Raw genomic sequence first — 26938 nt, forward strand, 5'->3', positions numbered from 1 at the left:
GTGTGTCCGGCTGAGCCAGAGGGGGCTGGCCTTGGGGCTGAGGGACACCAGACGGGACTGAGCAGCTGCCCAGACGTGTCAGGGGCCTGAGGGAGGCTTCTATTAATGCACTGCTCAGGCGTGTCACTAAGGATAACTTCTGCTCAGGTTTCAGGGCTTTCTTTCCCTCTTGGGACCAGAAATACCTTTGGGAGAGGCGAGGAAAGAAGGCTCTAGATGCTGACTAGAGATCGCCACGATTGGCAGCTCCGAATACCTGAGTTGGAGGTAGTGAGGGGCAGGCCACAGGGGGCACCTGCTTGCTCTGGGCTGCAGGATAAGGGGACACTGCTGGGTAAGGGCAGGGGACCCTGGGGGCACAGGGGACCCTTGTGCTCTCACACTGTGCAGACCAGTCACCAGTGGAAGGGATAAATGGGTCCTTGTCCTGGGAGTCTGGGGGACCCAGGATCCTGCCCAGGGACATCTTGGGGATCCGCCCTCCCAGGCATTAGCCTCATGCCCTAGCCCATCCCCAAACTGCAGGAAGATTTCAGGTGTTTCCTGGGCCTGGCATTGCCCAGCACCGTGCCCGGGGTGAGAACACTATTTCCCTTTCGGTTCTCCTCCCATCCCCCCAACTGGGTCCAGAAGAAAAGCTCTGTTTGGGGTTGGCAAGTCTGGGACACCTTTCTGATGCTTGCAAACCAAAGAAAAGCCCAGAGAGGGCAAAGAATCCGGCGGGACCTGACTGTAGTTCTGCTTTTATCTTACGGTTTTCATTTTACTTCTATTAAAGATTTGCCACGCACGTTTTCATTGACGAGATAAATGCATTTCACTAAAAAAGGACAGAAGTAGGTTGTTCCACAGGTGACTACGAAGAGGCTGATGGGTGCGTGGATACAGCAGGGGACAGAGGAAAGCGGGCCGGCCTTCGGAGAGTCCTGCCTGCCCGCGAGCCCCCACACCCCTCCCGCATTCTGCACCTCTCTTCCTTTCCGGGTTTACCAGTTGCCCCTTTTGGGGCCGATCCAAGAGCCTGATGTGTGGCCAGGAATAGACCCCTGAGCCGAGCGGGCTTTTGAGCTTCAAAATCCCGGCCTCAGGTTGACGTAGCTTAACGGAAATTCTCTGCCTGTGTGCGAGAAACACTCAGGCGTCACAGACCATTAAGGGTAATGACGATCGTAGGAACGGCTCATCCGGTGAGTGTTTACTATATATCATGTGCCCTGCTAAGCTTTTCCACGTCACTGTCTTTAAGTTTCACACCACTCCATAAGGTGAGTGCAACTGTCACATCCATTTTACAGGTACGGATACAGAAGCGACTTGCCCAAGGTCACACAGCTGGTAAACTGTGAAGCCAGCTCTTGGAACCCAGAGCCCCACCTCTGAAGCCATGGTCGGAGCCAGGAGGAATGGCCAAGATCTGTTGTGACTACTGGTGAGCACAAGTTTCCTTTTCCTCTACCCTTCCAAGTTCTTGGCTCGGGCTCCCGTAACAAGAGAAACACATGCAGGGGCGCCTGGGCAGTTAGAGCTCACCTCTGTGTTGCAAACCAGCCTCCCCTTCCGGTTATAACCTCCCGAGAGATCCCCCCCCTCATCTGTGCTCCCTTTCTCTCCCTGCCCCCTGCTTGTGTTCCCGCAGGGGACTGGCCCCCTGAGAGTGCCTTTCTGTGTCCGGGCGGGCGGGCCTTCTCCAGGGGGAGCTCCCCGGAGCAGAGGCCTGGCCCAGGACCCCAGCCCCTCGCACGGCCCGTGGGCCCAGCTTCAAGTGCCAGGTGCCTGGGGTCCTCGGAGGGACGTGGGGTAGCCTGAGGCAGACTCACCGTGTGCCAGGCACACCCACAAAGCGGCAGTCAGGGGGCGAGAAGAAGGTTCCGGTGGTTTAGGACAGAATATCTAGAAAGAAGCACTATATTACGACTTAATTTCGGCACTACAGGTAGATAGGAAGTCATTTGAAGAAATAGAGATGTACTTTGAATCTCCGGGTGCGGTGGGGGTGGGCATCCTGAGCTCTCCAGTGCGGGAGCCGCCGAAGGTCTTGGGAAGGGTGCTGAGTGGGGCCTGGCCCGTGGGGTACGCTCAGCATCACCGGCCACCGCGGACCACACAGCAGGCCCATCACGGAGGCCGGGCTGCACCTTCCCTCGGCGGGAGTGGGGGAGGCAGGAGGGGGTTGGGCAGCCGGGGGGCGGGGGGCCCTGAGTCCTCCACCGGCCTCAGAGCATGAGAGATGGATGGCCTCTTCCTTTTGAAGTCCTCTTTGTGTAAATCTGCCACGATGTGGGCGACTCCAGGGGTTTGCGGGCGAGTCTCCCGGTCCCGTCGCCTTGCCTCCAAGCTCCTTCAGACCTTTGCTGCTCGTTGAGGCCACAGTCACGCTGCCTGTGTGGCTCTCGGGAACCCTCACGGTGCCAGGGAAGGGGCTCCGTGGATGCCGATGTCTGCCGGGGAGCCAGGGCTGGGAGACACCTGCGCCCTCTGCACGGGCCCTCCCCTCCCCAGGGCGTGGGAAGGAGGGTCGAGCGGCCAGCCCAGGCTCAGAGCCTGCTCTGCTGAGCCCGGCTCCCCGGGAGTCATCAGCCTCTCTAAGCCGCCCCGCCGCATCTATCAATGAGGGCAACGCCGGCTGGCTGGGGAGCTGGCAGGCATCAGAGATAATGCTCTTTACCAGCTTAGCCCGTGTCAGGTGCTGTGGACAGGATTATGTCCCCCCTAAATTCACATGTTGACGCACCACCCAATGTGACGGTATTTGGAGGTGGGACCCTTGGGCAGTGATTAGGTTAGATGAGGTCATGAGAAGGGGGCCCCCGCGATGGGATTGATGGGATTAGCATCCTTCAAAGAAGGGATACCAGAAGGCTTGTTCTTTTTCCCTGCCACGTGAGGACCCAGTGAGAAGGTAAACCCCGGGAAGAGGGCTGTGTTACCAGAAGCCAACCGTGCAGTCCCTCCCCTGTTCTAAGTCTTTCAGCCTCCAGAACCAGGTGAAAATAAAGTTCTTTTTTTGTTTTTGTTTTTTTCAAATTATTTTTGAGAGAGAAAGAGAGACGGTGCACACAGAAGCAGGGGAGGGGCAGAGAGAGAAGGAGACACAGAATCCAAAGCAGGCTCCAAGCTGTCAGCACAATGCCCGACTCGGGGCTCAAACCCACAAACAGTGAGATCGTGGCCTGAGCCGAAGTCAGATGCCCAACTAACTGGCACCCAGGCACCCTGCAAAAATAAATTTCTGTTGTTTAGGTCAGTCTGTGGGATTTTGTTATGGTGGCCTGAGCTAACAGTAGGCAATGGGTTCGGGGCGGCTAGTGCTGTTATGATTATTTACAGAGCACAGATGGACCAGCTTTCTCTTATGGGCTATAAACTTCTGGAGGGTAGAGACAGACTATTATGTACTCGTCCTGGGTGCCCTCAGAGGACACCCCTAGATCTGAGCCCAGAGTGGGATCTTCATAGATGTTTGTTGAATGACTGATGGCTGGCTGGATGGACAGATGGACTGAAAGAAGAAAGGGACAGAAGCTCAAATAACTTGCCCCACCAGATGATCCAAAGGACTTTTCTGTGTGGCTCGAGGCCACAGGGACATTAGAAATGGCAGCTGGGGCAGACCCAGGACAGCTGAGAGCAATGGCTAATTTACCTCAAGCTGCTGAGGGACACCCCAGGAGGGCATCGTCACTACCTCTGCAGTCAAGTTCAAAGGGAAGCAGCATCCTGAAGCCAACGTTTTCCACACTCCTTAGATATGCTGCACTCAGCTAGTTGGGAGTTTTGTCTATATTTTTACTCGTCCAGATGAACCAGTTTTCATTTGTCCCAAGTGACTGCTGTTTTCCCAAGAAGGACCAGACATGACTGGGGGCAGGGAAACATCCCCCAGAGGCGGACCTCATTCGGAGCTGGGGCCAGGGCACGCCTGGGAGGGGCCGAATACGTCCTCTTTGGCAACATGCTGATCTAATTTTGAGCTCAGCCTTAATTAGGCTGCGAAATGGCCTTGGGCGTTTCATCCTAAGATACTATAAAAAAAAAGCACGGTGCCACCCAGTGGGTCCAACCTCTTTACACCCACTTCATCTGTGCCATTCAACTCAGGCCCTTTGTTGCACCAGGCTTGCTGCTCCCAATTCCATCCTGTGAGCCCAGGGGACCCAGAACTCTGCTGCCTTCAAGGCCTACGATCGCTTCATTCTGACCTCCGCTTCTGTCATCATGTCTCCTCCTCTGACTCTCCTACCTCCCTCTTTCCTTTTTATGGACACTTGTGATGACTCTGGGCCCACCCAGATAATCCAGGAAGAGCTCCCCATCTCAAGATCCTTACTTTAATTACAGCTGCAAAGTCCCTTTTGCCACATAAAGTGACATACTCACAGGTTCCAGGGATTAGGACCTGGGCATCCTTGGAGGCCACTATCCGCCTACATATGCGTTGGTTTACAATTTGGTTTTCTCTGGCATCATCCTGTAGCTCGGGTTCAGGAGAAGATGGAAGGTGAGATTAGGAGGGTTGGGTTCTCCCAGGAGGGAAAAGCTAGAAAGCAGAGGGACCAAGGCAATGGAGACATTGGCAAGGATGAGCTTAAATGATGACTCTCGAGGGTCCTACAACCGGGAAGGTCGATGTATTGGGAGAATTTGGAGAGGTCAAGGCCCTGGGGGACTTGATGAGGTTTGAGAACAGCTGGAGTGGTGGTAAGGCAGTGAAGGGGCTGGAGCACTGGCAGCTGTGGTCAGAGAGGAGGACGCTGTCCCTGAAGATGACAGTGGGGGGCAGACCAGGGTGATGCCAATATCCAGGTTGGAGACAGAGGTCAACGGAGGCAAGAAGGCAGGAGAGCTGTGAGGCCAGGGAGTTGGGGTGGTTGACCCCTGGCCCTCAGAGAAGGCTCCTCCCCAGGAGAGTGGAGGAATAACGGTTTGCAGGTGTCAGCACCACCCCCCCCCCCCCCCCCGCCCTCCGCCTTGCTATGACAAGTCCAAGGACATGTGTTCATAATCTTCTCTGATCACAGACTTCTGTTCCTGAGGTTGTACTGGCAGTTTTGTTGGAAGCTGCAAGTATCCAGTGTACCTGCCCCAACCCTCCTCTGGACCCTGAGGTGTCTTGGATCCCTTTTCTCTGCAGCCCCACACCTCTCAGGACGGGTCATGGGGCTGAACAGCCAGGAATGTTTTGTTGGGAACCTGGGCAGGGAACCCCAGTGGAAGAAGGGACAGCTTTCACCAGGAGGACCAGGGAAAGGTGTGTCCTTAGAAGAGAGGATGGTTTCACAGGTCCCAGGAGGTGGAGATTCGGGGAGTTCCAGAAGGCACAGTGGATACAGACGACGGAAGAGAGGATTGGTGGGTGGAGAAGAAGCTGAGAGCCCCACAAGGTATTGGAGAGACTGGGTGGGGTGGGGAGGGGCTGGAAGTGGGGGAGGGGAGATTGCATCTTCCAAAAGTGGCCATAGAAGCATTTCTGTGTCCCCATGTACTTCCAGAACCTTGTCACTCCCCATCAACAAGTGCAGTCTCTTTCCTCTCTCCTTGAACTCAAGCAGGTTTTTGACTGTCTTCACCCTCAAAGTGCAGCTGAAGTAATGCTATGTGACTTCTGAGGCTTCTACCTTTCCCTCTTGCTCTGGGGACACTGGCCCTTGGACCTAGCCACCATGCTGTGAGGAACCTCAGGCCACCCAGAGAAGCCGTGTGTAGACATTCAGGCTGCAAACTGCAGCTACAGTCTTTGCCAATAGCCCACATCAACTGCCAGACACGAGCAGATTAGCCTCCAGATGATTCCAGCGCCCACCCCTCGGGTCTTCCAGCCAAGGCCCCAGACAGACGCTGTGGAGCCGAGATAAGCCATCCCGATCCTGTCTCTGTCAAGCAGAGATAAGAATCCACGATCATGTCTAACAGTTGTTTAATGCCACTAAGTTCTGGTGTAATTTGTTACACAGCCCTCCTAGCTGATACACTCAGAAAGTGGAAGGGATTCCATTTAGCTTGGCGGAGGGCGGCTAGACGTGAAGCCTGGTGGGATGAAGCAGCCCCAGCCTTTCAAGAGGAACTTGGCACGGAGCTGCTTACTAGCTCCTGGGGAGGGGAGCTGTTATCGCCCCAGCCCAGACACCCAGGTGTGCATGTAGACAAGATCCTGAGTGCGTTTCAGGGTGGACAAGGAGCTTATCTTTTCATCGGCCGCTAGGATAGAGCTGAGCCAGAAGTTCACGGTGAGAGGTCACTGGATCTTAACCAAACGCATCCTGAGATTCCCAGCCCTTTGGCCCCATTCAGACACCATTGAAGATCTAGGGAGCAAATAGGCTCTGTGCAGCCAGGGGACATTGGTTAGATAAATGGCCACATCTCTGTTTTATGCAGCCATTACAGACTGTGCCTTTGAGAAATATGTACAGACATGGGAAGATTGCCATGATGAAAAGTGGTGACCAGAGGCAGGGGATTAACCTACACTGGGGTACCCTGAAATGTTATACCTGGGTTTATGTCTTGGGCGGTAGGACTTTTGGCTGATAGTGTTTTCTTCTTTAATTTCTCTGTATTTTTAGATTTTTTTATTTTATTTTATTTATTTATTTTTTCAAGGTTTATTTATTTTTGGGACAGAGAGAGACAGAGCATGAACGGGGGAGGGGCAGAGAGAGAGGGAGACACAGAATCGGAAACAGGCTCCAGGCTCTGAGCCATCAGCCCAGAGCCCGACGCGGGGCTCGAACTCACGGACCGCGAGATCGTGACCTGGCTGAAGTCGGACGCTTAACCGACTGCGCCACCCAGGCGCCCCAGATTTTTTTTTTTTAAAAAGGCAAAATGGAATACTCTTAGAATTAGGAAAATGTAGTATTATTTGTTTTAAAAAGGACCTGGCTATTTGCAATTTAATTGGTGGATTTTGGAGACCCCCTCGGGGGTTAGTGTGTCTCAGAAAACTTATCAGGGGACAAAGGTCAGGAAATAGGTCCTTCCAGGGACCCTTTCCTGCAGTTGTGAGCACAAGGGAAAAAAAAAAAAAAGCACCTGTAACCCTCTGTCATCACAGACTTCTCCCGAGGTTGAGGTTGTACTGGCAATTTTGTTGGGAGCTGCAAGTTTAAAAATACCTGTATCGGGTGAACCTGCATCATCTCCCCTTTCGGATTCTGAGCTCCCGGAGCACCTCTCCTACCCTCCGTCCCTCGCCCCACCCCTCAGGTCTAGGGCTGGGCGGCCAGGGGTGCTATATTAGGAACGAGTGCAGGGAGCTGAAGTCACGTGCTGCCTCTGAGCTCCCTGCAGGGAGCTCCCTCCCTTCCCCGCCCCCCAGGCCTCTCCTCTGTGCCAGCCGCACGCTAGGGACCCAGACCTTCCCGTGCAGCCCAGCTCCCAGGGCACCTGAAAGTGGTCAGGACTGGGCTCTTGCAGCCTTTCCAGCCTGAAGAAGGTTCGCGGGACTGCAGGACCTGCTAAGAAGGCAGGACCTGAAACGAATGGGCTTCAGCCAGAGAAGCAGCTGGGGCAGGAGCCCTCCCTGGGGAGCACTGCCCCGTGTTGGATCCGCGGGATGACAGGTTTCTCCCAAACCACACCCTCAGCGTGCCACCTCCCAAGGCTGTTCTAGAACCATCCATCTGGAAACTCCTTACGTGTTGCTGGTCAGCGAACACTCCCGAAAGTTCACTCTTCGTGCTCGTTGCTGAGCTCAGGTATTTACGAACCTTTCCTTCAAGTTCAAGTTTCATTCATTCTCCCAACAGCCCTGGGGGTTGGGGAAGTGCTACCTCCTCATCTGACTGAGGAGGGAACGGGGGCTCTGAGAGGCTGGGGGGCTTGCCCAGTGCTGCTGGCTCATGAACCGGTGTTTCTGGCTCCGGGCCGTGTCCCTGCAGCTGCCGACAGGGGCACGGGCAGAGGAGGACGCCCCAGGTGTGGAGCCCCGGCCTCAAGCCGGGCCAGGTTTCTGGGCTTGATCTCCCGTTACCCGTTTGGTTGAACTCAGTCAGCCTTTTGCCCCCAAACCCAGGCACCCCTGCGCCCACCCAGGCCAGGTGGCCATTTTCCCGTTTCCTCTTGCAGTGACAAATTTCTGTTTCCAAAACTGTTGGCTCAAAAGCAAAGGGGAAAAAGGCAAAAATCAGAAAGAGTTGCAGGGACAGGCAATCCTGGGAATAAACAGTCGGGTGTTCCTAACATGTCCACAGCCTAGGTGCAAGTATCAGAAGCCCGGGTGTGACCCCGCACCAGTGACCTCACTGTGCCCTCGTCCCCCTCACCGTAAAATCAGGCCAATGCACGGTTTTTCGGCCTCGGCATTAGTGACATCTGGGGCCAGATCGTTCTTGGCGGGTGGAGTATGTTCGGCAGCATCCCTAGCCTCCACCCGCTAGATGCCAAGAGCAACCCCCTTCCGAGTGTGACAACCAAAAATGTCTCTAGACCTTGGCAAGTGGCCCTTGGAGAAGAAAACCGCCCCTGGGCTAGTGGCATCTCCGTCTCATGATTGCTGTGAACATCCTCAAAAAATATTTCCTCCCTTCTTTTTATTCTTCCTTAATCCCTTCCTCCCTCTTTTGGCTTATCCCTCTTCGTGGATGAGTCCATCGAATGGGATGATTCTTATGGCACCTGCCACCCCTGCTGGTCACGATGTCCAGTGATTCTGGTTCTTGTTGGGGTCAAGGCACAAGCTCAAGCCCGTTCTTCCAAGTCCACAGAGAAGGGAGCGTAGACGCGTTTTGCGGATGGCGCATCCGGAGCAGAGAAGAGGCCAGGCATCCCGCTGGAGCTGAAGGAGGGCTCAGGCCACACAGGTAGATGCAGTGCCAGACAGAGTCCCGTTTTCACGTAGGCACTCCCGAGAACATTGGTGGGTGATGGGGGAGGGAAAAGAGGACGCTGCTGAAAGGCATAGACCAGGGAACTGAGACTGGCCAGCTGTTCCCTAAACTGTTTTCCTTTCCTCCTGGGCCAGGCCACATTTCGTATCTTCCCCGGCTCTTAGAGATGTGACCGTGTTATTGGATTCTGGCCAACGGCATATGAGCAGGAGGGAAAGTCACTTAAAACTCCCCACAAGACTCCCCTACTCTCATGATCAATTGCCTGCCCTCTGTCTTCCCCCTCGGCCCCCTGGATGTCAATGCCAGGGCAACCTTGGCAGCCGATATTGAAGATGAATGAGCTCCCACGGCTCGGGCCTGTAATTCTGAATGACGCTGTGGAGCACAGGACCCCCCGCCACTACCCCCCCCCACCCCGCCCCGCACCCAGTCGATTGGACTTTACATGAGTGAGAAGTAAACTTCCGTTGCATTAAGCCAGTCTAGGACTGGGCGTTGCTGGTAATGCCGTTCGCCTACTCTGAGTAGCGTAAGTGAAGGCAAGGGTGGGGGCTCCCGGGCCGGAGCGGGGCTGGGGGGGGGGGGCATTTTGGTTAGGGAATGAGAACATCCGGTTCTGTGTCAGTTCTTGTGGATCTAACTCTGCAAACTAGGGAGACCGAGTTTTTTATTTGATGGAAATTCGGGACCACGTGAACCCCACGTCGGAGGCCGTACCCTGCCCCTAAATTCAGACTGCCACGGGATCCCCCCCAGAACGGCTGCAAAGCTTGTGCTGAGCCAGAGTTTCCTGAGGGCTGAGAACAAACAGGAGGCAGAGTCCCTCTGGCACGCGGGGCTGGTGCTGGGTGGCAAGGGCTCGGGCTGGAGCAGGGGGTCAGTGGGTGGGGCTGTGGAGCTGAGCTCGCCGGGCCCCGGGACCTGGTGGCTCAGCGCATCTGGGACATCACTTTCCCCACAGACCCGTCTCAGGTGGTAGGAAAGAGGGTTAAAAAGCCAGGGGAGAAAGTTCAGACGTGCGGGGAGTGGTTCCTGCAGCCACCAGAGCGGGGACGTGGCTCACTCGGCCTCCCTCTGCCGGGACCAGGAAAGACCTTCTGGGTGTTCAGAGTTTGGTGCCTCCAGGCTCCAGGAAGAGCAGCAGAGCCCCTGACTCTCAGGAGGAAAACTCGAGGTCTGGGTCCCGAAAGAAAGGGGGATGTGTAATTGAATGCACATGTCCCCTGGACGGTAGCTCGGGTAGAAGTGGGGGAGGACAGCAGTCCTCCCCTTGTCATGCCTCCCAAGAGCATAGAGTTGACATCCAGCCCGTGCCCACCTGCAGGGGCGAACCTGCTGGGTTACAGCGGGCATCCCCTGTGACCCGCGGGGGCCTGTCGCAGCGTGTCAGTATTGCCCTGCTCCGAGGGGCCACCCGGTCCCTCTCTCTGACTCCTGGTGGCGGGGGGCGGTCCCTCTCTCTGACTCAGGCGGCTGGGCCTGAGATTAGATGGCTTGGTCCCATTTGGCCTCTGGTTGGAGCCAGCTTTACCGGTCATTTTGCTACTTGGCCTCCTTTGTTTTTTAATCATTTCCGAAGTTGGAGGGGGAAAGGAGGCTGGACTTCTTAGAAACCCTGGCAGGCAACTTAGGGCCTCCGAGGCTGCGGTTCTGGCTGGCTGGCCCCCGCCCGGCAGGTTCTGCAGATGGGTCTGGCTTGCTCAGCTGCCCAGATGCCCACACCACACGCAGGGGTGGCCCGTCCATCTCCCAGCCCATCTGTTAAAAGGCACCTTGCTGGGGCGCCTGGGTGGCGCAGTCTGTTAAGCGTCCGACTTCAGCCAGGTCACGATCTCGCGCTCCGTGAGTTCGAGCCCCGCGTCAGGCTCTGGGCTGATGGCTCGGAGCCTGGAGCCTGTTTCCGATGCTGTGTCTCCCTCTCTCTCTGCCCCTCCCCCGTTCATGCTCTGTCTCTCTCTGTCCCAAAAATAAATAAAAAACGTTGAAAAAAAAAAAATTAAAAAAAAAAAAAAAAAAGGCACCTTGCTGATACCACTCAGCAGTCTGAAACCAGCTGGTGTTACCAGGGAGGTGGCTGGTGACCTGGATGAAACCCACCTTGGCCGGCACAGGGCCCGGCCTCCCTCCTCCTTCTCCTGGAGGGTCCACAGTGTCCCCCAGGAGGGACACTGTTTGCCCTAAGTGCCCACAAAGACTCAAAGGGAGCTCGACCCCTTCCCCCCACATCAACAAGAGAACATTTCAAAAAGGTTTTTATTTAATTAAAAAAAAGACAGAACTAACAACCCAAAACCAGTAGTAGGTAACAGGATTCACAGGTGCTTAACGGGCGAAACACACAGGGGCTGGTTGGAGAGGGTGGTGGGATGGGAGGAGGTGGGCACAGGCCCCTGCGTCCCCCTCTGGGGACGCAAGGTCTCAGCCTGACAGGTGGCAGGGAGCCAGCTCCGCCCACTTCCCCAGGCGCCCCTGGCTGGGGGGCGGTGCGCAGAAGGGTGGCCCCCGGCAGAGGGTCCGGGAGCCCGGGCATGGTGGGGAGAAAGGCTGTGAAGACCAGGGGCTCTGAGGTGGTTCTGCTCCCTGCTCTTCTGTCCTTCTTTGTTGCTTCTTTCTACTCTTTCTTGGTCCCTAGAGTGGGCCCCACATTCTCTGCCTGGGACTGGGCGAGAGGTAGGATTCATGGGAACACAGCTTTCTGCATGAAATGACAGAAACTTCCGGGGCAGCAGGGGAGGAGGTGACTTATGTGGAAGAAACAGCACGGCTGCCTTGCTTTGGGAAGTGACAGAAGAGTGTGGGGACCTGGCGGGGTGATGGGTTCCCAGATGTTGCCCCCTTTCCTTCGAGCCCGGGAAGATGGGGTCACAGATGGGGGGGGTGGGGCACCAAGGGCGGTCGGGTTGGGGGCAGGACGGGACGGGGTTGGCCCCCAGCAGGGCAGGCCACGAGCCCTGACGCTCCAGCATTCACGGCTGCACATGCTTGGACAAACCACCACACAAAGCCAACCTCAACGGGAGGAAGGGGTTTCGGGCAAGCGCGGAGGGTTCCCAGCACACCGCGCCTCGGCTGGCCAGCGCTCCGGGGCAGTCAGGCGAGGGGTCCCCGGGGAGATTTCCTCTCCGGGGGTGAAGGAGGATGGCGATGACCGTGACCCAGATCTCAACTCCTGGGGGCTGAGTCCGCCCAGGGGGTCGGCGAGCAGGTGGCTGAGGTAAGAATTCGCTGGTCACTTCTCAGGATGACAGCTACCGGGACCACAGGCGACCGCTCGAGATCGGACGACCAAGTCTCAAAAAGTAAGAAAGGATTTGTCTTTAGAAAGCACGTGTTTTATATAAAAGAGGGTGAGCTCCCTGTTCCAGAAAGGTTGTCTTCTGAACCCACACTCGCGTCTGCCTTCTCCGCTTGCCTCGGGATGGGAAGAGATGGTTGTGGTTGGAAGAAAACGTCCAACGCGGAACCGCCGCCTCGGTTCCAGAGTGCCGAGGTGTCCCTCCCTCGAGGAGGAAGGAAAACACAGCGCGGCCTTTTCATCCAAACTGCCCGAACTCCTTCGGCTGAGCCCTTCGGGTGGTGGCAGAATAAATGACAAGAGTGGGTGTGGGGGAGGGGCTGCTGCTGCCGTTGTCTGGACGAAGAACCGAGTGTCACTTGCTCCCCTGGCCTTCGTTTGCAACCAGTCACGATCAATAACCACTTAGGAAACGGATGTTTGTTCTGATGTGTTGGCCGCTGTTCACCCTCGGGTCTCCCTTTCTCGAACAGAAGTTCAGGCTCCTGTTGCCAAACGCCGGTGGTGGTGGGGGGTCTGCCCCCTCCGCTCCCCAAGAAGGGACAGAGCTGCTCTGAGGAGGGTCCGTGGGGAGGGGCACAGCAAGAGGCCATATGGGCACCTTCCTTCAGACCCGTGGAATCTTCCAGACTCTCAAGTACAGTCAGAGCGTCCTGCCCTTTCTGTGTACGGCAGAAACTTCTAGAAGCAGACCAGAATGCCAAGCCACAGACTCTGGGTTTACCTCACACCCAGGCCAGCGAATGGCCTCCTCCACTGCGGATTCTTCCACAGGCCTTGGTCTCCTCAGGTCGAGGGAAGCCGGCCCCAGGATAGCACAAAGGCCAAAGCACCAGTTGGCCACAGGGGCTTTCTCCTCAGGATCACGGTTATTTCAACAACCGGCCACTGCCAGAGAGAAAGAGAGAGAGAGAGCAAGAAACAGACAGGAAGGGGGCACGTTTCGGCTTCCTTGTTTCCCGCTCACAGACCCAGAACCTCAGGTCAAACGGCACCTGACCAGTGTCCAAAGGTCCCCTGTACCCGGTGAATCCCTCCCGGTGGCCCCTCACCCAGGCAGAGAGGGAGGGCTCTGAAAGCCCGACCTTCCGGCAAGAATTATTTCCAAGAGGAGACAATGGCTCGATTTTGTTTTCCCAGGTTGGTCAAGGCCTTGCAGCCTCAGGAGATCTCGGGATCCTGGGCCGTCAAAACGCCCCTCTGGGGGACAAAGTCAGCCTTCGGCTTCCAACTCCCGTCTCCCAGCGCTTCGCTCCCAGCCAGCCCGTGACACTTTCTGGAGACAAGGGAGGGTTGGGTTTTGGCTTCAGTCCGTGGTCGGTCCAGCCTAAGGGTCAGATGCCCTCCTGTGGGATCCAAACAGCGGTTCTGGGGAGAGGCCGGTGCAGAGAGGGGGGTGGCTCACACGGGGGTCGTCCGCCGGTTCAGCACGCTGACGCGCAAGCCTTCCTGTAGGTCCTGCTGGAACAGGTCGTGCAGCTGCAGGAAGCCGGGCTCCTGGTCGGGGCCGTAGCTGGCGGCGGTGGTCACCTTGAGGGGCTCCCTGGACAGCGTGTACATGGACAGCTCGCCCATGGGGATGGCCCCAGTGATCTTCAGGCCCACCGGAGACGCCGCCCTGGACGGAGAGGCCTCGGTGGACCTCGAGCTGGACCGTGAGCGTCGTCGCCGGTACCGATAGCTCGGCATCCTGGCGTAGGGAGACGAGGAGGGGGCCTTGAGGAACTCCCGTTTGGTCTTAAATCTCAACTCTTTATTTTTCTCAATGTAAATGTTTACGGCCAGGACACCCACGGTCTCGGCCACGATGAAGGACAGGGCTCCAAAGTAAAAAGACCAACCGTAGTTGTAATGGTTTTTTTTGTCTTCATCACGTTTGTCGCTTGGGTCACCTGTGTTGCTGGAGATGTAGACGATGATGCCTATGATGTTACTGAGGCCTGAAAGAGAGGCAGGAGAGGGGTGGGAGGGAGGGAGGGAGGCAGACGTTAGACCCACAGCTGGATGAGGGACAGGAGGGCGGAGGAGGGGCTGGTGGCCACCCCCCCTTGGATAGGTATTGCTTTATTCCGGTTGTTGACTTTTCTTTTAAGTAATTGGTTTTGAGGTAATAAAGCAAAAGTTCAGATGAGATGTAGAACACAGGTACTTGGCTACCTAGTTCCCCTCTTGAAGGCCATTACTGTTATCTTCTTTCTTTTTAAAAAACATGTTTTATTTATTTTTGAGAGAGAGAGAGAGGGAAAGTGCAAGTGGGGGAGGGGCAGAGAGAGATTGGTGGGGGGGGGGACAAAGGATCCGGAGGGGGCTCTGCACTGACAACAGGGGGCTTGAACTCACGAACTGTGAGATCGTGACCTGAGCCGAAGTTGGAGGCTTAACCGACTGAGCCACCCAGGTGCCCCTGTTACCTTCTTTCTTAAATTATCGTTGTATCTAGTCTCTCCCCCCCCCCCCCCCGCCCTCTCTGTTGCTCTCTCTCTCTCACACATATACATCTCTTTCTTTCCTTGCACAATGCTCTTTGTCCTCTTGCCTTGTCACTCAACAGTCCACCTGGCAGACGGTTCCACGTCAGGCCACGGAGAGCTGTCTGTCTAAGTGCATGTAGCACCCACTGCATGGATATCTAACCAGGTCTCTGCTATGGGCGTCAGGTGGCTTCTGGCCCTCCGCTAGGACAAAGTTGCCACGGACATCCTTGCGTCCACACCGCTCCACACACACAGGAGTACGACTGTGGGTGTCAACAGCCTATAATTTATTGTATCAACATGCTGGACCTTTGCTAGCCTGAGAGGTGGGATGTAGTCACCTGTTGCGGTCTTTATTTATTTAATTTCATCTTATTATAAGTGAGTTTGAGTACAGCCAAGCTGCCTGCACTTGAATCCTGCTTCTGCCAGGGCCCTGGAATCCACAGCTTCTCCAGTGACCCGGGACATCTGGATATGGCTTTGTATGGCTCCCCCTGGGGAAATGGGCAGCGGCAGAGGGCACCTTTGGAGGCCGACGGCCGTGGGCACAGCCTGTGTCTTTGCCACCACGTGACTTCAGGGAAGCCACCTGGACCACCTGACTACCCCCTCAGAATCTGGGATGATGTGGTTGTGCTCACCGAGCCCTGGGACCACGGCTGTAGTATGTGGTAGCTGGTGTTATGCAAATCTTTCCCTTCCTCGGGAAAGGAAGGGGTACAGGATTCAAACCTCACAGCAGGGACTTCTTTAGTGGTCCCCACCTTCAGAAATCTGGGGGCTCGAAGGAGGAGAGAGAATGGGGTGTGGCCCTTTCCTCCCACCTCTGCCTCTGGAGGGGACAAGAAGCAAAGGGATGGGGACGTGGCCAAGAAGGAGACCTGACACTGGGGTACTTCTTGCTAACACACACACACACACACGCACACCACACACCCTTGACACACATACGCCCCCCCCCCCCCCACACACACTCACACATTATCTGTTGCCCTGGAAGGACGCAAAAGCAGAAGTAATATAGAGGAAGGACCATAAGAATCTGGCTGAAAGATTTTGAACCAGTCCCTTAACTGCTTTGGGAAGTCGCCTTCCCTCCGAGAGACCGTAGGAGAGGACAAGACGGGGTGGGGCCCTGTGAGGCCCCTCCCCATCCTCAAAAAGGAAGCTCGACCACCAACCACCACCTTTACTGGGATTCTCATTATCACCCTCATGGGACTACTGGACGGCTTTAGGATGCAGAGACCAGGCCCATCTAGGGTCGCCTCACCAGACTGGGGTAAGACAAAGGATGCTTTGAAAGCAAAAACACCGATAAGGCGGTGCAAGGAGCTCTGTTAACAACTTAGGAAAGAATTACTGAACTTTGTAACCTATCTCGAATTTACTTACTAGAAGGCCTAGGACGTCAGGCACGTCCTGTTTCTCCTGACAGGGTCCCTTGTTGCAAGTTTATCTGACCTCTGCAGGTGCTGCCTGGAGACTCCAGGATGCCACCGGCCAAGTTCTGCCCCGTCAAGATTCCCCCGGAGACCCGGGCCGGAAAACCCGAGTTCTCCACCGCACCATGTATGTGCACCTGCCGGCCGCTAGCCAGCTGTGAGCCCACTTCCGGCCTGACTGCCTCCACGTCTGCAGTGGTGAGGCATGCGCTGAAGTCTCTCCATCGAGGCCGGAGGAGTGCCAGTGTCACGCCAGTTAGGAGGGCGTGTGTTACTGTCACCCGCAGCTCCGTGGGTCTTCACTGGGTCGCAGAGGGTGACTCTGATGTGTACCCTTGCCGGTTCTGCCCCCTTCACCCTGTCCTCCTCCGCTCCTTCAGGTCTTGGCTTCCGTGAGTCCCTCGGGGTACCCTCCTGGCCCCCCCCCCCCCCCCCGATGCAGCCAGGCTTACAAGGCGCCGGCACTGCCCCTTTGTGGCACTGTGCACACTTAGACTTATTTATTTTTGTGATTGATGTGAAATCCACATGGCACAAATGAGCCCCTTCAAGTGCCCACTTCAGCGGCATTTAGTACATTTACAGTGTTGTGCACCCCACGCCTCTATCTAGTTCCAGAACGTGTTCGCCGCCCCCAGAAGGAGACTCCGTGCCCGTTGAGCAGCCGCTCCCCACGCCCCGCGCCAGCCCCCTCGCACCCGGACCTTTGAAGTCAATTAGGAGCAAGGACCTCGCGTCGGCGCCCCCCCAGCTCCGCGCACGCCCCGGGAGCGCGCCCGGTGCCGGAGGAACGGAGCCGGCGGCTCACCTGCGGCCACGAAGAGGATGCCCGCGCTGAGGACGATGTTGTTCTTGCGGCTGTAGAACCTCCCGGCGCCGATGCAGAGCCCGCCAAGCAGCAGCAGGATGGTGCTGAGGATGGGGAAGACGCTGGAGGCGCGCACGATGCCTGGGCCGGGGCGGGAGACAGAGTAGAGGGCGGTGAGGGCGGCCGCCGTTCTGGGCACGGCCCCGACGCTCGAGGCCCTTCTCCTGACTTTGAAGGTTCCCTCCCATCAGGCCCTGCAGACCTCGGCGGGTTGGGAGCTGGCCGGGCGGGGGCAGCCTGACCCCACTCAAGCGATGGCTCAGGCCCCGCAGCAGGCTCCCCCTGCCAGCCCGAAGGCAGGAGGGCCCCTCAATGGTATCTGGGAGCCCCAATAACAGCCATGAAAACGCTGGTCTGCCTTCCATTCAGACGCCGCACCCTCACCGCTACGCTGAGCCTTTCACGGACGCGGTCTCTAAGGAGCCTCTGGAAGGCTGGGAAGTGGTGACGGGTGGCTGAGGACGCAGCCTTTGGCATCAGGTGGGTCTGGGTCTGCTCTGGGACATGCTGGCTATTTTGTCAGGCCGCTTCACTTAACACTGAGCTTCCCCGTTTGCGGAAAGCAGCTGGGAGCAGGGACCCACCTCCTCTGGTGGGTTTCGTGTGTATTAAGAGGCTTAGCACAGGGCCTGGCCATTGCACATACTTCTGAGTGACAGCCTTTATCTCCACTGCCATCATTGCTGTCATCGTCCCCCTCCCCACCCCCCCGGGGACAGACCGGGGCCTCCTGAGGTCACGGGGCGGGGTGTGGTGGCTAAACCCAGTGGGACGTGCGTGGACCTCACTGTCCAGCCAAGCTGGAGTTGCACACTTGCTCTGCCACCGACCAGGGCGGCTAACTTCTGACAACGTCAGTCTCCTCTCCTTTTTTTTAGTTTGCTTATTTATTTTGAGGGAGAGAGAGAGAGAGAGAGAGAGAGAACGCGAGAGCATGAGCTGGGGAGGGGCAGAGACAGAGAATTCCGAACAGGCTCCACGCTATCAGCACAGAGCTCGACGTGGGGCTCGAACTCACAACCTGTGAGATCACGCTCTGAGCTGAACACAAGAGTCGGCCGCTTAACTGACTGAGCCACCCAGGCGCCCCAAGTCTCCTGTTTCGTAACCTGGGGAGAGTAGTATTAAATACCTACCTGTAGGGGTTGAATTGGTAGATAGATATGTAGATATCTACCCCCCAGTAGATATGACCAAGTCCTAATCACAGGTATCTATGAATGAGACCTTATTTAGAAAAGGGTTTTTTTGCAGGTGTGATTAAATTAAGGATCTCAAGAGGACACCATCCTGCATTAGAGTGGGTCCTAAATCCAATGACAAGTGCTCTTGTGAGCAGAGGAAGAGACACAGGCAGGGAAGAAGTCGTGTGAAGGCAGAGGCAGAGATAAGAGTGAGGGGGCCCCACGTCAAGGAGGGTGGGGAGCCGACAGGCGTCGCAAGAGACCCCTGGGCGCCGTGGAGGGAGCCCAGCCCTGCCAACATCCCATTGAAGACTCCAGCCTCCGCACCGAGAGAGAGTAAATTCACAGTAAATTCCTGTTGTTTTAAGCCACCCGGCGTGCGGCCCTAGGAAAAGAATACACTTTCTGCACTTGGTAGGGGCTTAGGGGATACGGGTCCCCCTTCCTTAGCATCTGGCTGGAAGGGCCAGGAGGAAGGGAAGTGGGGCTTCAGGAGGAGCCCTGAGCTCAGCCTTCCTGATGGGCCTACAGGTCTCCCAGCCCAGTAGAAATCCTGGCCACATGGACCCTTGGTGGCCCCGGAGGGGGACAGCGAGTCGGGGAGCCCTGGCAGGCACCGACTCCTGAGCCAGCTGAGCCGGTTTGTGGCCTTGCAGCCTCTCAAGGCACTATTTGTCTCCTTTCCTGTAAGCCCACCAGTGTGTGCCCCGCTTCACAGAGGGGGCTTTGTTGGGGGCATTAAATAAAGCTCTTCTCTCCAGCACCTCCTCCCCCTTCCTCTGCCTTCTTGCAGCCGCAGGCTCTGGGAGGAGGTTTCCCGTGGGCTTTGGAAACATGCCTCAAAGCCACGCTGGCCAGAAAATCCGGGGTCAGCTCCCCCTGGATGCCCCCGTTCTGCAGATGCGTCAGAGGGGCTGGGGAGAAGGGAGCCCAGTGCCTCTAAGGTCGCTGAGGCCAGACCTGGCTCAGAGCCATCCATCCTGCCCACGTCAGTCATGTGCGTGCCTGTCCCTTGCCACAAAGGCTCATCCCAGGGCTCTGGATGTGCAGAAGCCAGCTGGGGTTGCCGTAGACAATGGTGCAGCGTGGGTCTTGCACAGAGCTGAGGGACGAGCAAGGCTGAGGTCCGGGCCGTGCCTCAAGGCCAAATCAAGCCCTGGAGAGAGTCCGCGTCTTGTCTGGAGCACTGGTACCTCCTTCTCACTCACCCTCAGGCACAGGGGCCTCCCAGCAGCCCTGACATCAATACTGCGAGCCTTAGCACCCAAATCGGCTCCGTGATGGGAAATGTGGCACCCGGAAAAGGGACCCCAGGACCAGGGTGGGATGGGTGGGAACCCCCCGGGCCAGAGGGGCCGGTGGAAAAGACACGGCAGGCTGTGTGTTTGTGTGTGGGGTGACCGCTCAGACCCCACACCTGCCTGTGGATGTACAAACCAGTGGGGGCACTGCCAGAGCCCCCGGGTTTGGGGGAGGAGCCCCTCTGACAGCGAAGGAACTCAATGCACAAGCCTGGTTTCTCGGGAAGACTTCAGAATGCATGGTCGGAAGGTTGATTTTGTTCTCGAATTGTGGAAGGCAGGGTGTGTGAGAAGCACGGCCTTGGACCTGTCAGGGTCGATACCCCTCGCCCGGATGGTTAAGCTGCCACTCCCACAGGCAAGCACCATGGAACCTTCCACGACCTTCTCTGACCCACTGGAGCATCCGCTCCGCCACGGCAGTGACACGTGTGGCTAACACAGTATCTGGCATGTAATAGGCCCAAGAATAACTTTGTGTTAAATGGGTGAATAAATGAACTCTCATGACCCCTCCTCTCTGTCTCCTGTGCTTCTGCGTATTTTGGGGGTCACAATACTCTGGGGCCCAGAGGGCCAAATACTGGGAATTGTGGGGGACGGCCGTGGTGACCGTGACCTTGGCCCCCCCAGTTCGAGGACGTTGCCTGCTCCCTCTGGCTGAAGCTCACAGGTACCTGTACTCCGAATCTCGTTTCGGGGCCAGCTCCTTTGTCCTCCAGCCCCCGAGTGGAAAAACACCCCCTCGTCGGAGGGTTAGCTCTGCCCTCCGCCCCAATTCCATCAGCAGCTTGTGAATGAACCCGCCGGGCCCCCACAGAGCACACTTGAGGAGGGCGTTTCCTTCCCAAATGATCTTTCGTCTGTGCTGTCCCCATCGATTTGGGAAAATCGCTGCGGGGCCCCTCCTAGCCCTCACGCCCCCCCCACCTCGGGCACCGCAGGTGGAATCTGGGGACAGTGGGAGCCTGAAGCTGGAGGGGAGAGTGTGCTGCACATCCCTGACTTGCCCCTCCCGGTCCTCCTTCGAACTTTCTGCGTCCTGCCCTGGGCCCCGGGAGGCCGCACCATGCACCTTGCAAGGGATACTTGGGCTCCGTTGCCTCTGGCTTTGGGAGGAGCGTGCAGGGAAACGGTATTCCCCGAGCCTCCTTCCTGAAGGCTCCGGTGAGGTGAGGTGACTGCCTTCCCTCCTAAAAGCCCCAGCGCCTGCCGGGCAGCCCTGTCCTCCCGGCTTCCCTTCTCCAGACTCCCATGCCTGCTCTCCTCACCTGCTCAGGCCCCGGAGTGCAAGGGCTCCTGTGGCCACTAGCCCTGCTGCTCTCCCCACCCCCTGCAAGCTTTCCTTAACCCTGACCTCACTTTGTAAATAGTCCTTCACTAGACACCCTTCGTTCACCGCATCTGAGCATGCCGTCTGCTTCCTGCTGGAACCCCAGAAAGCTACATCATCTGACCTCCGGGCCGATGCTCATGAGCCATCCCAGCTGGGCTGAGCACCAGGGGTCACCCCAGATGGCTGTGCAGGCCGCGCACTGTACAACTCGAAGGGTGTCGTTTATACCACGGTATAGGCGAGTGTGTGCGTAAGCCGCACGGCCATTTGCGGTGGCCCTACGGAATCTCATTTGCTTGCTTCAGCGTTGGCCCCAGAAAGCAGAAAGGAAGGAGAGGCAGGAGGAAGAAGAGAAGGTGAGGGAGGCAGAGCTGGCCAAATTTGTTCAGGTTCTGGGTCTGGCCAGAGCCTCCTGACACTTCCCCAGGCTCCACGGGAACCACACGCTGTACTGTTTGACCAGACGACTCACAACCCAAATCCTTCCTCTTAGAAGAAAACGGTCCACAAGCAGGTGCAGAGTGAATTGCGCTCCCTCTGAGGACGCTGCTGTCGATTCTCCATCAATGAAGCCGGGCCCCGGGCCCCGAGGGTGACGCCATGAGCAGCTGTGTGCGTGTTCTGACTCATGGGAAAGGGGGAAACGGCTTCAAGGGGTGCTGTCCTTTCATTTCCAGGCACCTTCTGTGGCTGTGGCCCCCTCCTTTCTCCCAGGGTGGTGTTCACAGGCCCAGGGATGAGATCTGGACTTCCCGTGTGGGACGGGTTTGTCCTTGTCCAGTATATGCTGTGACTTCCAGTCTGGGGGTCAACCCAATCACAGGACAGGCGCAGAGGCGGTGGCTCCCCACCGGACCGTCTGATTTTTCAAGAACAGAATGCTGGGTACGTGGGGGGTGGGGTGGGCAGGTCCAGGGCCGGGAGGGCAACGTACTTGGGGGGGGGGGGTATCACAACCCCCTAGGGACGCTTGGCCTGGGCAGGCCTGTGTCTTTAACCTCCTTGCGCCAGGCCCCATGGCAGCAACCAGCGACTCTGCAGCTCGCCGTGACCAGCAGTCCTGGCAAGCAGAGCGCCCACACTGTCACCTGCTCTGGCTGGGCCTCAGTCTCCCCAGGCATTGGCCTGGGCACCAAGTAACCCCACTGGGATATCCAGCATGCCATGGCAGCGTTGGACACAAGTCCATCCTCCAAACTAACAATTCTGAATCAGAAAGGGAGAGAAAGAGCATCAAGAGAACAGCACCCCTTCGCCCTCACGGGGCCCGTCTTTCCTGCAGCTGCCCCCCTGCCTCCCACACATACAAGGAAAGCGAAAGATGCTTGGCACTTACGGAGGAGATACTCCGAGCTGTCGTGGTCGTAATCATTGTCCTCTGGGAAGTGATTGATCCGGAAGCAGTGGCCTTTATAGATCCCTGGAGACAACGAGAGGAAAAGAACATTCTAAGTGTTCCGTGCGCTCACGTATCCATCGACTCCAGCCCCACATGCCGCATGTGCGCCAGGCTCTGTGCGGGCCCTGGGCACGGAGAGAGGAGAAATCCCCGCTCTGGCCTCCCTGGTCTGGCGCGGGGATGGGCACACAGAGAAGCACCAGATGGAGGGCGGCGTGCCCCAAAGGTGACCGTGGTCTGTGTGTGACCGTGTGTAAGAGTGATAGGCACACCATCAGTCACCAAGCAGGGACAAGGGGCATCAAGCAGGACATGCTGTCCAAGGCGACTGCAGAGCCATCTTGAGAGATGACAAAGAATTTGCCCCTGGGAACAGGTGGAGGGGACTTCCAGGGAGAGGAGGAAGCCGAGAAAAGGCAGGGCTGGGGTCAGAGCCTGGGGAGCGGCGGGAAGTTTGGTGGCTGCACTCAGAAGGCCCTGTAGAGGGGGCGGGGCTGGGGGCCGTGTGGCGGCAGGTATGGGTCTGGGTCAGGGGAGTTGGGTTGAAATCTGCCACCATGGTGTCTGTGTCCTTCCCCTTTCTCCCTCTTTTTAATTTTTTTTAATGTTTATTTATTTTTGAGAGAGAGAGAGAGAGAGAACTGGGGAGGGGCAGAGAGAGAGGGAGACACAGAATCCGAAGCTGTCCGCGCAGAGCCCAACGCGGGGCTCGAACCCACAAACCGCGAGATCATGACCCGAGCTGACTCACTCAAGGTGATGGAGGGAAGAGAACCTGCAGCCAGAGAAACTTCCAGAAAGGCCAGGACCACCCCCCTGCCTGGTTTCCCTTCCCTACTCTGAGAAGTAGCCTCCGCAGAGTGGGAGGCAGGACGTCCCGGGTACTTTCGTAACTGCGGGAGGAGAAGCCGGTCGTCCCTTCCAGAAGCTATCGTCCAGCTCTCCTAGCAGCTGCTCCCCTGCAGCCTGGGGGCGCCCAGCACAGAAGCGGACGCGGGCGGAGAGCGGGGCACACAGGGCGCCAGGCCCCGCCCCGCAGGCCAACCCCCTCGTGCCCGGTTCGGCCTCTCCGCTCCGGCCAGGAGCTCCTCTTGACGACACTGTGTGGCCGGGGTTGGGGCTGTTTCCAACTGGGGCCAATTCTTGCTCTGCAGCTGTTGCCAAGCGTCCTGCTGGCCTCCCGCAGCCCAGCCTGACCTCCCGGTTGGAAGCACAATGTCAGAAGCAGGGCCTGCACCCGACTGGCATCCGTCTCTCCATACTTCCGATCGAGAGGGCTCAGGGGACACGGCCCTCCCACCCGTTGGCCGGTTAACGGGCCAGACGTTCCCCTCTGTCGATTTCCTTAAGCTGCCGCCTCCAGAGGGCAGGGGTGCCGGGTGAACACCCCTGCCTCCTGAAGGCCCGCGGGCCTCGAGGGCCATCGGTGGGAGGGCCGGGTTTGGTCAGGGGATGGTGACGCCCCCAGTGGGGTACGCTTCGACGATGTTCTCTGTGCCAGGCCGAGCAAGAACGACCTCATCTCCTCATCTGTAGAATGGGTACAACCACAGGCTTCCTCTCCTGGGGCTCTAGGGAGAATCGCAAGAGGCAATGCTTGAAAGGCACTCAGATGATTCTTGGCCCCTGGTGACGGCTCAGGGAAGGTTCGCCAGTGCTGGACCCAGAGGTCACCCCCCGCCCCTGCTCTCTTCCCTGAGTGCCCGGGGTTGGTGGAGAGCCACGAGAGGCTGTGAGGGGCAGGAAAAAGCACGACGGTAGGCTGGTGGTGTCAGGGTGGCCAGGAAGCGGGACACACGGAGGCCAGAGTGGGCCAGTCACGCTCTCCCCTCGATCCCGATTCCAGACGTTCGTGGAAATACAGAGCAAGGGTTTTCCAGGCATGGCTGCGGGCCAGGCGGAGCTCTTGACGCCTTCTCCCTCTCCCCACACACCGTTTGGGGGCTACCTTGTGGGTCTGAACAAATTTACCAAGTCACACACACGCCTGTTGGAACAAGTCAAATACTGGAGAGGCTGACGCGAAAAGGTTAATTAAATCATCTCTTTCCAGACTCGCTTTCCAGAGGCCAACCAGTCTGCTGGGTATCTTCCCACACCTTCCCGTGCGCACACCTACTCGCGTACACGTATGTGAGGCTCTCCCCGCTTTTCTAAGTTTATTTTTTTATTTTGAGAGAGAGAGAGAGAGAGAGCGAGCTTGTGAGAGAGTGTGCAAGTGAGAGGGGGAGGGGCAGAGAGAGAGGGAGAGTCTCAAGCAGGCTTCTCCTTCTCGGCACAGAGCCGGGGGGCTCCTACTCACCAACTGTGAAATCACGACCTGAGCCGAAACCAAGAGTCAGATGCTTAACCGACTGAGCTACCAGGTGCCCCCACGGTTTGTTTCTTTTTATTGAGCAGCAATATTGCGCAGCATGGATGTACCACAGTTTGTGACATCTGATTGTTACTAGTGATTCTGCCTGTGATGTTCAGCTATTTCTAAGAATGTTGCTATGAACATTCACCTACACGTTTTGGGGTGAACCTAACATTTTCACTTCTCTGGGATAAATGCCCAGGGGTACAATTGCTGAGGTTAGTTTTATAAGGGACCGATAAATGGATTTTAAGGGTGGCTCTATCCCTATTTTTTGAACAGAAAATATCACCACCCTTCACTCCATAACCTGCTTTTTTCATTTAACAACACATACAAAAATCTTTCCAGGTCAGAGCCTATAGATTGGACTTAAAAAAAAAAAACTTTTGTGTATTAAAAAAAAATTTTTAATGTTTATTTATGAGAGACACAGCACAAGCCGGGGAGAGGCAGAGATAGAGAGGGACACCCAGAATCTGAAGCAGGTTCTGGGCTCCGAGCTGTCAGCACAGAGCCCGATGCGGGGCTCAAACCCACCAACCACAAGATCATGACCTGAGCTGAAGTTGGATGCTAGGCTGAGCCGCCCAGGTGCCCGAACTTCTGTCTATTTTTCATGAAAAAAAAATAAATTGATACTCATCCAACAGTTGCTGAAAACCCTAGAGAGAAATACTAAAGAGCCTAGGGAAATAAAGCTTGCTCCAACACTGATAATGTGGAAGAAAAATATGCTTTGGCAGAAATGAGGCAAGAAATATATTTATATATTCCATCGGAAAGCAAAACTCGGGTTTTGAACTGTTAGCTTGCATACAGATGCCCTGGCTCCAAATGTCCCTTCAATTTTGCTGAAATCAAACTCTACATTTAGGAGGGATATTTTGCATTGGATAGAAATTGTAAGCAGTAGCCCCACATATTGCCTGTTATTTAAGACATATTCTTTTTAGTGGCTGCATAGCCATCCATAGTAACGGAGTATCAGTTCAGCTATACCGTGCAATCCCTTTCTTGGGGCTGTTTGCACACGCTGTCGATCACATGTACATACAACTGTGCTCGGAGATACATTGAATACATGCATGCAAGTCTCACTCTTCTACTAATAAACTCCTTCCCCTTCCTTTCTTCTCTCCTCCCTTCCTTCCACACCCAGCTCTTATGCACACGCTGAAGGCATGGGCATCACTGTGGTTGAATTATATCCCACCCTACCCCGAAGGATGTGTTGAAATACTAACCACTGGTACCTGTGAATGTGCCTTTAGTTAGAAACAGGGTCTTGAAGATGTAATCAAGTTAAGATGAGGTCACACTGAATCCGGGGGAGGGGGGCCCTGAACGCAGCGACTGTCGACCTTATTTTATTTTATTTTTTAATTTTTTTAACGTTTTTATTTATTTTTGAGACAGAGAGAGACAGAGCATGAACGGGGGAGGGACAGAGAGAGAGAGAGACACAGAATCAGAAGCAGGCTCCAGGCTCCGAGCCATCAGCCCAGAGCCCGACGCGGGGCTCGAACTCACGGACCGTGAGATCGTGACCTGAGCCGAAGTCGGACGCTCAACCGACTGAGCCACCCAGGCGCCCCATGTCGACCTTATTTAAAAAAAAAAAAATTTGTAATGTTTATTTATTCGAGGGGGGAGGGGCAGAGAGAGAGGGAGACACAGAATCGGAGGCAGGCTCCAGGCTCCGAGCTGTCAGCACAGAACCCGACATGAGGCTCGAACTCACAGACCACAAGATCATGACCTGAGCCGAAGTAGGATGCTTAACCGACTGAGCCACCCAGGCGCCCTGCCAGGGCATTCCATTTTTCAACAGCTTTAGTGTTGAAGTTCCTGAAAGACCACCTGCCTCCATAAAACTCCATCCACTGGCCCCTCAAATCACTGAAGGGAAGAATTGTGTCCTACCGGATGGAAGCGAAACTACTTGCCAGCTGCCCGGGATGGGCAGGTGAGGCCCAAAGCTGAGGACAAGGGATGCCCTACCAGCCCTACCAAGGAAGCTTGACCCCACCCCCGGTCTAAAGAAGGGGGGCTGTGGAGAAGAAGGCACCGCCTGTCTTTGGTACGCGGACAGTGAAAGAGATTGCTCCCTTCCCCAGAGTCAAGAATTTGGGTTATTTTCCCTGAATGAACGTCTTCTCCACATCCAACATCTTCAGTTCCTTCAATCGTGTCTTCACTGATGTCTCCAGTGATGTCTTCTCTAGCCTGGGTCAGCTTCCAACTCTGGATGCCCAGAAGCACAGCTCCCATCACCAAGCCCAATGTTTCAGAGCACGGTGGAGCTGTCCCCTCCTCTCTTCTGGACTCCATGCTTCTGTTGATGGGACCTGGTGTCGGCTCAGGCTCCCAGGAGTTTTTCCTCAAGAACTGACTCACGTTCCCCCAACCTGTTTTTTCTTGAGTGGAGTGTCTATTCCTA

At 56.4% G+C, this 26938-nt stretch overlaps 1 protein-coding gene across 1 annotated transcript in view; it reads right to left on the bottom strand.

Annotated features, from left to right (window-relative positions):
* Positions 1–11108: 11108 nt before the first annotated feature.
* Positions 11109–26938, bottom strand: part of CACNG4 (calcium voltage-gated channel auxiliary subunit gamma 4) — a 57337-nt gene continuing 41507 nt past the window's right edge. Inside the window, exons 2-4 of the mRNA XM_030296886.1 lie at positions 22074–22157; positions 16857–16997; positions 11109–14066 (exon numbers count right to left, since the gene is read on the bottom strand). Of these exons, the coding sequence (XP_030152746.1) occupies positions 13528–14066; positions 16857–16997; positions 22074–22157 (764 nt within the window). The 3' untranslated portion in view covers positions 11109–13527. The remainder of the gene's footprint in view (positions 14067–16856; positions 16998–22073; positions 22158–26938) is intronic.

Source organism: Lynx canadensis, chromosome E1 (genome assembly GCF_007474595.2).
Source record: "Lynx canadensis isolate LIC74 chromosome E1, mLynCan4.pri.v2, whole genome shotgun sequence".
In the NCBI taxonomy this organism is placed as follows: domain Eukaryota; kingdom Metazoa; phylum Chordata; class Mammalia; order Carnivora; family Felidae; genus Lynx; species Lynx canadensis.